The following is a 12,317-nucleotide window of genomic DNA, read 5'->3' on the forward strand; positions in this document are numbered from 1 at the left end:
TTTTTCTGTATAAAAAATGTCAGAGGTTTAAATGGCCTACTGACCTATGGTTATACCGTACGATCTCGTAATTACCGAAATACAAAGCGTCAAGTTAGCCGGGATGGTTTACGGACAATTTACGGAAAATTCACCGCCATGAAATTCGCCGCTAGGAAAATTCACCGGCAACAGTTCGACATGACAATAAGTGAGCGAGGAATGACCGAGTGATTGAGTCAGTAAATGATGCAGAAGTTAGTCAGCGAGTGACGGAGTGGTTATTGTTGGTGAAGTAAGTGACCTAGTCAGTGAGTGAGCGTCATGGTTGAGCGATCCAGTGGTAGACTGGGTGGGGTGGCATGGTTATTAAGTGCTTCACCTGGTGATTGAGTGTGTGACAATGTGAGCGACCTAGTCAGTAAGAGAACGATCTGATAATTGAGTGCGTACGACAAAGTGAGTGACCTAGGGAGTAAGTGAGTGACATAATGATTAAGTAAGCGAGTGACGGTGAGAGACCTGGTTAGTGAGTGAGCGATCAGGTGATGGAGTGTATAACAGAGTGAACAACCTAGTGAGTTGATGATAGAATAAGTGGTCTAGTAAGTGAATGACAAAATGAGTGATCTAGGGAGTAAGTGAATGACAAAATGAGTGACCTAGGGAGTAAGTGAGTGACCTAGTGAGTGATAGAATGAGCTACCTAGTGAGTGATAGAATGAGCTACCTAGTGAGTGATAGAATGAGCTACCTAGTGAGTGATAGAATGAGCTACCTAGTGAGTGATAGAATGAGCTACCTAGTGAGTGATAGAATGAGCTACCTAGTGAGTGATAGAATGAGCTACCCAGTGAATGACCAGGTGACCTGGTGAATGAGTGAGCGAGAGCGAACCAGCTCTAGTGGCAGGCCGGTTTCGCTCATTCATTCACTCACTCACTCGTTCACTCGATCATTTATTCACTCAAGTCGAACTGATGTCGATGTTTGTCGGTGAATTTTTCCCAGCGATAAATTTTCCATTCGGTGAATTGCATGGCGGTGAATTTTCCGAACACGAGGCGGGATATCTCGCAAATGCCGCTGAGGAGGTTAATTTTAATACGAAGATTTATCATTGATTAATGAGGAATAATTGCTATGAAAAATCACCTATGCAGTTTCTTCCGTCATCAGCTTTCCTGAATCCGTCTTTGCAGTTGCAAATGTAAGATCCGATAGTATTTTGGCAATCCGATGTTATCGAACATATTTGGCCCCGGAATCTACTGCATTCGTCTACATCTAGAATCAAAGAGGGAGGGGAGGGGGAAGCAAATAAGATATGAATGCGATCATATATATATTTCTTCAGAATTATAGTACGTTTAAACAAAAAGAATTGGTTGCTAAAAAAAGAATTGTACAGATAATAACCTATCCAAAGAGTGATTCCTTTGAAGTGGCTTCCCCTTGAAACTAATACTGTTACCGCACATGCACCTCGTAAACATTTTTCCGAGGAACTGGTGTACGTAGGGGATGTGTTGTATGTTGTGTATACTCGACCTAAAGTTTGTTTCTGAGGAATGCCTGCTATGTTATGTTATCTACAGGAGCGCTGTTATCTACCTTCCAAATTCCGAAGCAAATAACTTGACAGTTGATTTTGCCTGTTCGTATTATGCGTGAATTTTTAATGCCTGTGAAATATGTATATTGTAGCAGCTTTCACCAGTGTTAAAGTGAGCCGCTGTGCGGTCGTGTGGGCATCGTGTTGGACTCTCATCGTGAGGATACAGGTTCGATCCCTGTTGGCAGTACCGTGATGGTGGGCTGAAGTTGGTTTTCTATGACTTTTCAACTTCGAGGCACGAATTTGAGCCGCTCTCCTATTTGAAGAAGTCTCTTCCCAGTGAGCAGGCAATGACCTTCAACATGATAATTACACGCAGTACCAGCAAGAACGCGAAACAAGCAAACTCTGACCCACATAAATACATTAGGGCCACACACATACATACAAAACACATACTGGCATGTACCAATTTATCGAAAATTCCGCAGAGGAATGCGTACTAGGTGCGTATACTGTTAAGTAGCAGTGTTTGAATCAGGAGATACAGGTTCGATCTCCGCAGACTGTAAAACTGCTATAGTTATTAGGAAACGGTCATTATTCGCGTGTTCGAGAGCTCTTAAACCTTTAATTGGCGCGCATTGAAGTATCCAGAGGAGTAAGAAGTTTGAGAGGTTGTATCAAGCAAATGAAGGATCTTGAATGCCATTACATGACAATGAATGAATGAATAAGTAGGCAATGCTATTACATGAAAAAATATACAGGGTGGGCAAAAGGTCCGTAGAAACTTTAAAAATTCATAAAAACCGAAAAAATAACCGAAATAAAAAATGGTTTGGGGGGGGGGGGGGTTAGCATTTCTAGGTCACGGGAATTTTTTAAGACGGGAAAACTTAAAAAAACAGCTGATAGGTGGCGCTGACGTACAGAAGTCAAAGAAAAGATACACAAATAATTAACAGAATGCCTCCAAATCGTTTATTACAGCAGTACGTGTTCCATGGGATAACACATAATGTGTATAATGTGTGAAGTGCAGAGCAGTACGTATACACATGGCATTTCCCTACAAAATGCGAGGCCAAAAAACGTTCTTGATCGGCTTGTCAAAATAGAACAAGTGTACCTTTAAGCCATTCTGTTGGTAATGATAGAAATTTCATGTGAACAGCTTACAAATAAAAATTAAATATTTAGGAGTTACTTAGAAGCGTCAATGCCGAAACGAGCTCAAAATATAAAATGCTTTGTGGTGTCTTAAGAGAAACACGGCCAAATGAAGGGTTAAATACGACCCTTGAAAGTTGTTTTCTGACCATTAAATGTCAATTGAACTAGGCTTTCTATCAGTGATTTCCGAACTTCAAGGTGCCATGAGAACATTTATCGATGCCGCGGGATAGTATGGGAAGGGAGAAATGATATTAAAAGTTCAATAGTAGGTGTTTTGTAGTACAGTCAAACCTCGTTAATGAGTCACTCTTGGGAGAGCAAAAATATGACTTGATAAGCGGAGTGATTCGTTAAACGGAGTAAGCCATAGCTGTGCCAATTCCTGCCTGAGGATAATTGGGATTTCCAAAAAGTGGTCCGGTAAGCGGAGTGACGTGTTAACCGGGTGACGCACTAACGAGGTTTGACTGTATATATAATGAAGCTGTGATTTTTAACCACTCTGCTCAAACATTTCAAGTACTTAGACACCGTGCAGGGGTGCCGCGAGATATTCAAAAAATTATACTCTCATTTCCAAGGATGTTGCAGACGTAAAATTTTTTGCAAATCCCTGCTTTATAAATTCTACATTTTTGATAACTTGGCAACCATTCGATAATTTGGCGGATTCTTGAAAAATTATAGAGAAAAAATGATTTATCATTCGTATATGAAATGAATATTTATTTCACCAGAAACGAACCTTCGCACTGTCGATCAGCCGTCATGGTATATCCGATTGGACATTCGCAAGTGTAGCTGCCGGGATGATTTCTACACGTCTGCTGAGTGCTGCATTCGTGAATTCCTCTAGCACATTCATCGATGTCTGAAATGAATAGAATCATTTATTATACAGTATCATGTCAGAAGTTGTATGGAAGAAATATGGAACACCATTTTTTCCTTCCCTGCGTTTTTTGATGTCTAGTCTGTGTGCCGATTTGAGGAAACAAAGTAACCCTACGAATTTTTTGTGTGAGTGAATAAAAACACGTTCCCTCTCCCCCACTCTATCGTCTTTGCCTGAGGGGGATGCATATCGAATAATTTCACGTAGGAAGAGAATTTAAAGCTGACTACAGTGCGTTATCACACACAAATTAGAAATAACATACAAGAAAATATTGGAATTTAAAATTGTCTAAAATATTGGGAAGAGGTCAAAAATATAGGCGGAAGGGGTTTCAAACCCAATATTTCTATTGGTACAGTATTATCTAAATGGTAGCAGATATTGAGTGGGCTCGGGCTCATGGATCCGATGCAAGTATGTATTCGACATTTATATAGTGTTCCATAAATTCGTAAATAGTTCAGAAATTCATAGAAATTGAAGGAATCGGTGTGGTTTGCAAAAAAAGTTATTCTCACGAAGGGGAGAATTTTCACTTCGGCACAAAAAAAATTTTTCGTTCAAACTTTTGTCGAAAGGAGGCGCTGCATGAAAGCAAATCACTGGAAATATGCAAATCAAGAGTCCTGTAAAATGCAGGGTGTACGATATTGGCGCTCACCTAAGATTTTCATTGTGATGTTGACATTGATTGATAATCTATTGATTCACTATTGGTGAAGTTGTTTCACCTTAGCCACGAATCACCCAACTGAAGAACTCTACTTTCGAACTTTGTGGACACAGAAGAGATCGAAGAAAGTTGCAGGTCTAATCACTCATGCCGGATTGATTTCCCGCTCTCTCTATCGACAAAAATTTGAACAAATTTTTTTCTCTGTACCAAAAAAAAAATTCTCCTTCTTGAGAGTAACTTTTTCTGCAAACCGCATTCAAATATACCAATTTCTTCAATTTTTATGAATTTTCGAACTATTTATGAATTTATGGGACACCCTGAAGTTCATTAGAATTTTACTTGCCATTATATAGTGATTTTGTTCTATCTATTATATACTTTGTTTTTGTTCAATATATATTATATCCAACAGTTCTTTTCGACAAAATATTCCGCTTTAGAATTACTTTCTCTCATTTTGTATTTTTTTTATTTTGATGCATATTTCATTGCGCATCGCAGACTTATGCATGGTGCTAGAATTTAAAAGCTCAGTTTAAGAGAATGGAATTCGATTCAGGAGCGTCTTGAAAGAGTGTTTTAGGCCCGTGGGTGCTGATGCTCGGCTTGAGCTACATGTGAACATCTGTGAATAAATTCTGGCGTGTTTTCGGACCCGCGACACAAAATACTGAGGATGCTCGAGCACCCATGGCTCCGACGGAAGTTTTACCTACGGAGTTATATAAACAGTCCCTAATATAAGAAGTTTTAAAATCTCCCGATAGAAAAAAAAAGAAACGAGACATTTTTTTTAAAGAAACAAGTGATAATAAATTCAGTAAAAGTCCGTTATAACGAGTGTGGCTTACAACCGCAATCTCGATATAACGAGTGATTTGAAGGTGATTGTCAAAGAGCTAATCTTACAACCCATCCGCTTATAACGAGAAATCCGACAGTTTCTTTCCTGATTGTGAGCTGTCGTTAACAACATGGTATTACTAAATATTTCATAAGCAATACTATTAGTTTAATTATTAAACTTGATTACTGAATTTTAACCGTTGAAACATAACGGTAGCTAAGCAACTGTAGCCCTCCTTGGTTTTCTGTGATTCTAATCGTAAGTGGGGAAAAACCAGAATCGATCTGTTTCTAGTTTATACATGTTAACAATTGGATCTTCTGGAGTCTAAGTAGAACTAAATTTTGCTTTACTAATGTTATATTACAACACACAAACAACAACAACGGTTAAAATTTAGTAATTAAACTGAATATTTAAACTAATATTATTGTTTATAAAATATTTAATAATATCACACCGTGTTTTTTTTGTGCTATACATTAATTAAAAATCGATCATTAATTTTGATCAAAGAATTATGAGTTGTACTTTTTATATGATAGGTGGCAGTAAGAGATCCAGTTCAATGGTGTTTCATACACATGTTACATAATACATACTGTACTGAAGTATTATTCAATAAAATAATTTTGAAGAGTAATTTCACTCCTTTCTAAAATTTTAAGGGATCGTTTTGTAAAAAGAGGGACTTTTTAAAAAAAATAAAAACAGAAATAACTGTATTAAAAAAAATTTAAAATTGGAAAAAAGAGATTTTTTTCACTCTCCAATGAGGAGTAAAATCTAATTTTGATGCGGAATCACGCATCTAGAATCTAGATTCGTACTGGCGAGCACTGTTTGCAAAAGCATTAAAAAAAAATAATCTAACTGGAATAATCTCTTTTTACCCCGCTGTTTCCACTTTTGGTGAATCTTTACAAGGGGAAAAAATACATTTTAAGAAGAACAAGAAGAAAAAAACCACATTGGAAGGGTTAAAAAACAAGATTTTGTTTGATCATTCGAAGTTTCTAAATATTTATGGGAATTAATGTCTGTTAAAAGTCAATAGAGCAGCTTGAAAAAAACTCACCAGTGCACAGGGTACCAAATTCATTTAACTCGTAACCGACCCCGCAGTTTATAAGATTCTGGCATAAGTAAGAACCGACAGTGTTGATGCAACGCTGGTTTCGTCTACAAGTATTGCCGGAGGCGCATTCATTTATATCTAGAAAATAGTCACCACAAAGAGAAATAAATAGAGGCCTACTGGACACAACATTGAATGGGCAGTCGATTATAACCTTTTTTTTCCTGTTGTGGCCGAATGTATTTCAAAGAGGTTATTTACCGATGCAGTTTCCGTTGATATCAGCTTCCATTCCAGGGTTGCAGGTGACGACCTTGCAGGTTCCATCAGGCAAGAGTTTCTGCCCGTCCGGGCATCTTACCCTGTCGCAACGGAATGAACCGAGTAAATTACGGCAAGCGAATCCTTCACCGCAGTTGTGATTTCCCAGAACACACTCGTCGTCATCTGGAACGAGGTAGATTCATAATTTTTATACTATATATTTTTTCATAATGAGCGGGTTAATTCCAGTTTAAAATGTATTACAAGTAGTATATTACTCATTAAAGTTGAATAGAGTTTCATGACCCACCTTCACAATCTTGCGTGTCAGCATTTAGAGTATATCCTGTACCGCAACCAGTAGTCCGCACGCATATAAAAGAACCAATCGTGTTGTCGCATCGTTGAGTTGGTGAGCAATTGTGCAAACCTAACTGACATTCGTTGACATCTGAATGGAAAATTTCTGAGTTAAGTTACATGCACTTAAGGGGCTGTCAGGAAAATGAGATTCCTCAAAAATGTCGAATTTTCAATAATAAAAAAATACTACAGTCAAATCCCGTTATAACGAACGCCAAGAGGCTGGAGGAATCACTTCGTTAAAACGAAATTTTGTTATAAAGGAATTCCAGTTTACCTAGCATTGTTCCTATGTAAACTTACTTGGGGGATTAGAAAGTGTTCGTTAAAACGAGATTTTCGCTATAACGGTATTCGTTAAAACGGGATTCGACTGTACTACTTCACCAAACACTAACTCTGGTCATATCGCTATATTGAAATTTACTGCCATTAATGAGATGGGTTGGAAATGACGGCGCTGTCTATCGGTGGTCACCTCAAGCTCCGTTAGGGAAAATATCTTATCTATATCCTCCCTCGGATTCGAACCCGGTACCGTGACAGCAACCTTCACGGTGGTAGACGAGCAGCTTACCACCACGCCACTCGGGCGAAATGAGAAAAAAAAAATACCGTAAAAAATATTTCATTCAATTGTAAATCAAATGCGAGAAATTCGCGTCAGTCGATTAAATTCGACGCCGCTTATTAAAATCGTGGACAATGTTGTTATCACCTCGCAAGGAACGGAACGGCCCAATGCCATAACATAGGAAAAAATTCATTTTTTTCACCGGAACTACAGTTTATGACCTAAATATTTTTTTCCGTCGAAAGTTTTTTTTCACGCATTTCGAAGCTAAAGTCTCACATTTTCAATTTTTTTCTGTAAATTATCAGCCTGCAAAACTACATGGGAAGCTCTCTTTAGAAAATGTTCTCTCCCTTCCCTTGTTGATAAAAATTTCCGAACTTGATGCAATTGGGCCGTAGTATTCGCTTTGGTCCATATACTGTGAAGCTGCTTTTGATATGCCTTCCTAGTTTGAGGGGGGGGGGGAGAATGATTCTTTCATTCTTGATCACTTATTTTAGATACCCAAATTCACAGTTTTCGCCCGAAAGACTTTTTTGAGATCTATGGAATGTACCGTACAGGCCCGTAGCCAAAAATTTCGTTCGGGAGGAGTCACTTTCATTCCTGGGGGGGGGGCGGCAAAGTGATAGAACAATAGGTTTGGCCATCTTTTTCCTTTTTTCGGTCATTTTCTCACATTCCGGGGAAGGGGACCAGACCCCCAAGTCCCCCGCTACGGATTTGGTACCATACTATAAGGTATCAGAATTTTTGATACCCATTAGACAGTTATATCGTAACTTCTCACAAGGCTGAATAAAAAAAATCAAAAAAATCAGGATTTTAGCTTAAAAGGGGATAAAAGTACAACGGAATGATTGAACATTTTGCAACGAGGTACTTGGGAAAGAGAAATGGAATTGTGTGTGAGTCCTATTTTCTGACCTCAAGTACGATGACCAAACGTCCCTTCAATCAGACAGGACGTATGGCCCTCGAATTTGTGACCGGGATTTATTTCTAATACAGTTATCAATCGGTTATTGTTATTGAAAACCGATTCAGCAATTGCCCGATGGAAAGTATTTTCTAAAAAATATTGAATATATTAAGATTTGTATGAAATATACATATTTTTTTAAACCATAAATTCATAAAATTATAACGAATATCTGGTGGTACGTATCGAAATATACTTTACTAACACGTGTCATATAAATATACCAACAAAATTTCAGAAATTTTGCGGTGGTTTTCTTTTTTTCTTTTTCGATTTCACGGACAAGCATAAAATCCACTGTCTCAGAAAATCGCGTTGAAAGTGAGTGAATGAATTATAGTGTTTTACAATAATTGATTTTTCCTCTATTTTCGATTTTATGAAAAAAAAAATTGACGGATTGATACGAAATTTTTTGCAATTGATTCGCATCTAAATGAAGTATTTTTCAGTTATTTCTGAAAAATCGACTTAAGAGAAGGATTGTGACGCCTCTTAAACATGTAGTTGAATGCAATAGACCAGCGGTTCTCAACCTTTTTTGACTCGCGGATTCAATCAGTATATAATTTCAATATCCAGTATATAATTTTTATGGCGGAGCCCTGTTTGACTCGAGGAGCCCTTTTTGTACATAATTTTTATGGCAGAACCTGTAGACCTCTTTTATTTATTTATCTATCAAATTTACTGATTTATATTATTTTCCTCGAGTTGTCACGGTGCCCCTGGGAGATGCACAAGTAGCCCTTGGGACTCCGCGGAGCACCGGTTGAGAACCCCTGAGATAGACTGTGTATATATATAAATTCACGTTTTCAGCCAGGAGTGTCTCTCGGACTGAATAGCTCTCGAACGGGATTGTTGTTCGTACTAAAATAAATTCCATAATAAATGCGAATAATAAAGAATAATTGAAAATAGTAATAGAAATGATATTTTCATGTCAAAGTTCGTCATGCCACTTTATAACAGCTGGATTTATTTCTATAGTGCACTGTCATAGTTTAGTACTTAATACCGAAAAATTTTGAAAGGATGTAGTTGCCTAGCACCAGTCATGGTAGCATGAAAAACCAGTGGTCTGAGGCTGCAATACCACCAAAAACTACCCGCTGCTATGGTAGTCAGTGCATACCTTTTCTGTCTCTCTAAGAGGTGTCTCCCACCCTATTTTTCTTCTAATCTTACCTCTGCAGATTTTTGAAACTGGATCCAGCGTATAGCCTTGTTCACAAATGCATTTGTAGCTGCCGAAAGAGTTCTCGCATGTCTGACTTTGTCCGCAAGGTTGCTGCTCCACGCATTCGTCGATATCTATTTTCGATTAAAATAAATCAAATTAAAAAAGAGAAGAAAAAACATTACATCCATGCTTGAATGTATTTGAACCAGCCATATATTACGGAGTATAAAAGGTCTCTATTGCGGTTTTAGTGTTTAGCTAAAGACGAAAATGAAATTGTAATTGCCTTACGAACTCGTCCTACACAACACGATAAATGCTAGTCTGGCCCAGGGCCGTAACTAGACTGGGGCAATCGCGGCACTGCTTCAGGACTCCGAGCCGAATAGGGGAGTCCCAAAAAATTTAATCTTATTTTGCATAATAAAACCCCTTTCAAGAAGGGCCCAAAGGAAAAGACTGCCCCGAGGCCTCGAAAATTCACACTACTCCCCTGGTCTGACCATATTTCTAAAAATTGTCAAAGGCAAGTAAAGTTAGAGCCAAAAATTGTCAAAGGCGAGTGAATTTTCCATCTATCGCTAAAATTGCTGAAAAACTGCCAATGATAGGAAATAGAGTGCTACTGCAGTTTGCAATGGGTAAAAATGTTATTCGCAAAAATAGTGCAATATATGTTTGACAAGCGTTTAAATATGTCGATTATATTTAAGAACACTTATATGACTATAATTAATTCTAGTAGAGTCATAATTATTAAATTATGATTTATAAAGTCATGAAAATAATCTTAATTCCGAAAATTCAATTTAGCCGTGTTAAAAATAAGGTAAAAAAAATGTTGGGATGGCTAAAATATTAACTAAAAAATTACGAGGATGCCTTATAAAATACTGGCCCTATGGTCACCCCTATATGCACAAATTTCTGGCCCTTAAGCGGTAGAAATACCGCATTGACTGAAAAGGTTGTGCATGCGCACCCCTGATATACAACACATTTAAGTGAGAAAAAATAGAAAAATCACTTATTGTGGGAAAAAATTTGTTACAATATGTTATAATCAAATGTTATTTGCAAATGAATTATACACGAGTATTATTATTAGTATTTGATGTTATTCAGCTTCAAGCAGAGTTATATTTTTATTAATTTCGCGACACAACAACATGCAGCATCGACAGAGTTGTTAGTGTGTCATACATAGTCTCAGCCATCAAAAGCGTAGTTTTGCATGTATGAGAGTCATGAAGCTCAAGCTATGAAGGTATCATATCAGACATGGTATCATGTCTTGTTAGTCAATTAACTCCAGCCGTTGCAATCAGAAATCATCGCAATCAACTCTTGATCTCCATCACCACGTACCAACGCAGAACCTGGACGTACGGCTGTACACGTAACCGTGAGGGCAGGTTTTCGTTGTTGACGAGTTTTTGTATCTGCGTCTAGAGAACGGCTTGACGCGTTTCCTGGATGGAGTTGTTGCCGATGTGGTCGTCGTGGTAGTTGTGGTGGTAGTGGTAGTAGTCGACATGGTAGAGCTTATGACTGGAGCCGTCGAGGCGACTATGGTCTCGCACAAGTATCCACGATCTGTATTGACGCAGATCTCCGTGCTTCTATTGCACGAGTGTGTATTTTCTTCACATTCGTTTATGTCTAGGTGAAACAATACAATAATTTGATGACAATAACAAGCAAAACATCTTCACTGGGGGGAAAACTGATAGAAAACAAGCTAAAAAAATACACCATGCAATGAATGAATAAACACTACGACTCTGCTGCCGGAATTATCCCGTTGCCGAGACCTCTCCAAGTCCAGCTTTGTGGTAGAGTCTGGAACAAATGAATACCATATAGCAGCGGTGTTCGCAGCTTCCACTAAACCGCGCATGAACCTCGTGAATCTCCTTATGAGGAACTTCTAACGTATTGTCGCATGTCGAAATGTGCCGTGTATGTGCCCTGCATCTTACGGGAAGTTTTGTTTCAGAGAAATTCCTGTTATGCGTTTAAGAAGTGCTGCAATGTCTTCTGAATTTGGAAGCGAACAACTCGTTATTTTGCTTGTATCATGTGTGAATTCTAAATGTTGTTGGCGTAATTGCTCTATGTGAAGACATTTAGCGGTCTCCACTGGCTAACGCAAACAGAAATTTTTGTGGTTGAACATCCTCTCTCTCTGAGTCTAGATAGATTACATTGCTTTATGCATTAAAAAAATAACCTCATTCCCTCCCTCCGGAAGGAAAGAAAATGATGTCTTCCCCAATACCGTAGAAAATCTTGCGTACGCTACCGGTGGTTTTTAACTTTTCCGAGCTACGCAATCAAAGACTGCCTCATGAGAAAATGAGGCAATTCTGTGATATACTCAATAGGAAAAAAATTGAGAATAACTGGGTATCAATCAATGTCTTCATACAAATTCATCATAGAAATTGAGCAGTCTTGGGTGTGTCCCCCCTAAAGTACCACCACTATAAGCAGATCGAAGATGGCCGCGTCACAATACACAGGGTGCAGCATACTGCTTAGGAAAGACCCTTTATCTTAACAACTCGCAAAGCGTTGATCCTAGAAGCATACTTCCAGATGGAGCACAAGTATCCAAATAGCGCGTAGACCTCAGATACATCATTCACATTGCAAATGTATAGTCATTAAAATACAATAACTTTTTATTTGGTCACCCTGTCCTAAAAACCCCCCAAATAAAAA

General features: G+C 38.2%; 1 protein-coding gene across 4 annotated transcripts in view; it reads right to left on the minus strand.

Annotated features, from left to right (window-relative positions):
* LOC149075825 (uncharacterized) overlaps nucleotides 1-12,317 on the minus strand; it is a 55,962-nt gene that overhangs the window by 16,407 nt on the left and 27,238 nt on the right. For 3 of the 4 annotated variants that reach the window (XM_089243340.1, XM_089243339.1, XM_089243342.1), the window contains 7 exons: nucleotides 10,959-11,252; nucleotides 9,596-9,721; nucleotides 6,793-6,933; nucleotides 6,480-6,665; nucleotides 6,219-6,356; nucleotides 3,462-3,587; nucleotides 1,135-1,266 (listed from right to left, as the gene is read on the minus strand). In XM_089243340.1, coding sequence (XP_089099466.1) covers nucleotides 1,135-1,266; nucleotides 3,462-3,587; nucleotides 6,219-6,356; nucleotides 6,480-6,665; nucleotides 6,793-6,933; nucleotides 9,596-9,721; nucleotides 10,959-11,252 — 1,143 coding nt within the window. The remainder of the gene's footprint in view (nucleotides 1-1,134; nucleotides 1,267-3,461; nucleotides 3,588-6,218; nucleotides 6,357-6,479; nucleotides 6,666-6,792; nucleotides 6,934-9,595; nucleotides 9,722-10,958; nucleotides 11,253-12,317) is intronic. The other variant, XM_089243341.1, reaches the window with a different exon arrangement.

This window comes from Pholcus phalangioides, unplaced genomic scaffold, assembly GCF_987345545.1.
Source record: "Pholcus phalangioides strain wild (caught in Gottingen) unplaced genomic scaffold, Ppha-v1.0 ptg000015l_1, whole genome shotgun sequence".
NCBI classification, from domain to species: Eukaryota; Metazoa; Arthropoda; class Arachnida; order Araneae; family Pholcidae; genus Pholcus; species Pholcus phalangioides.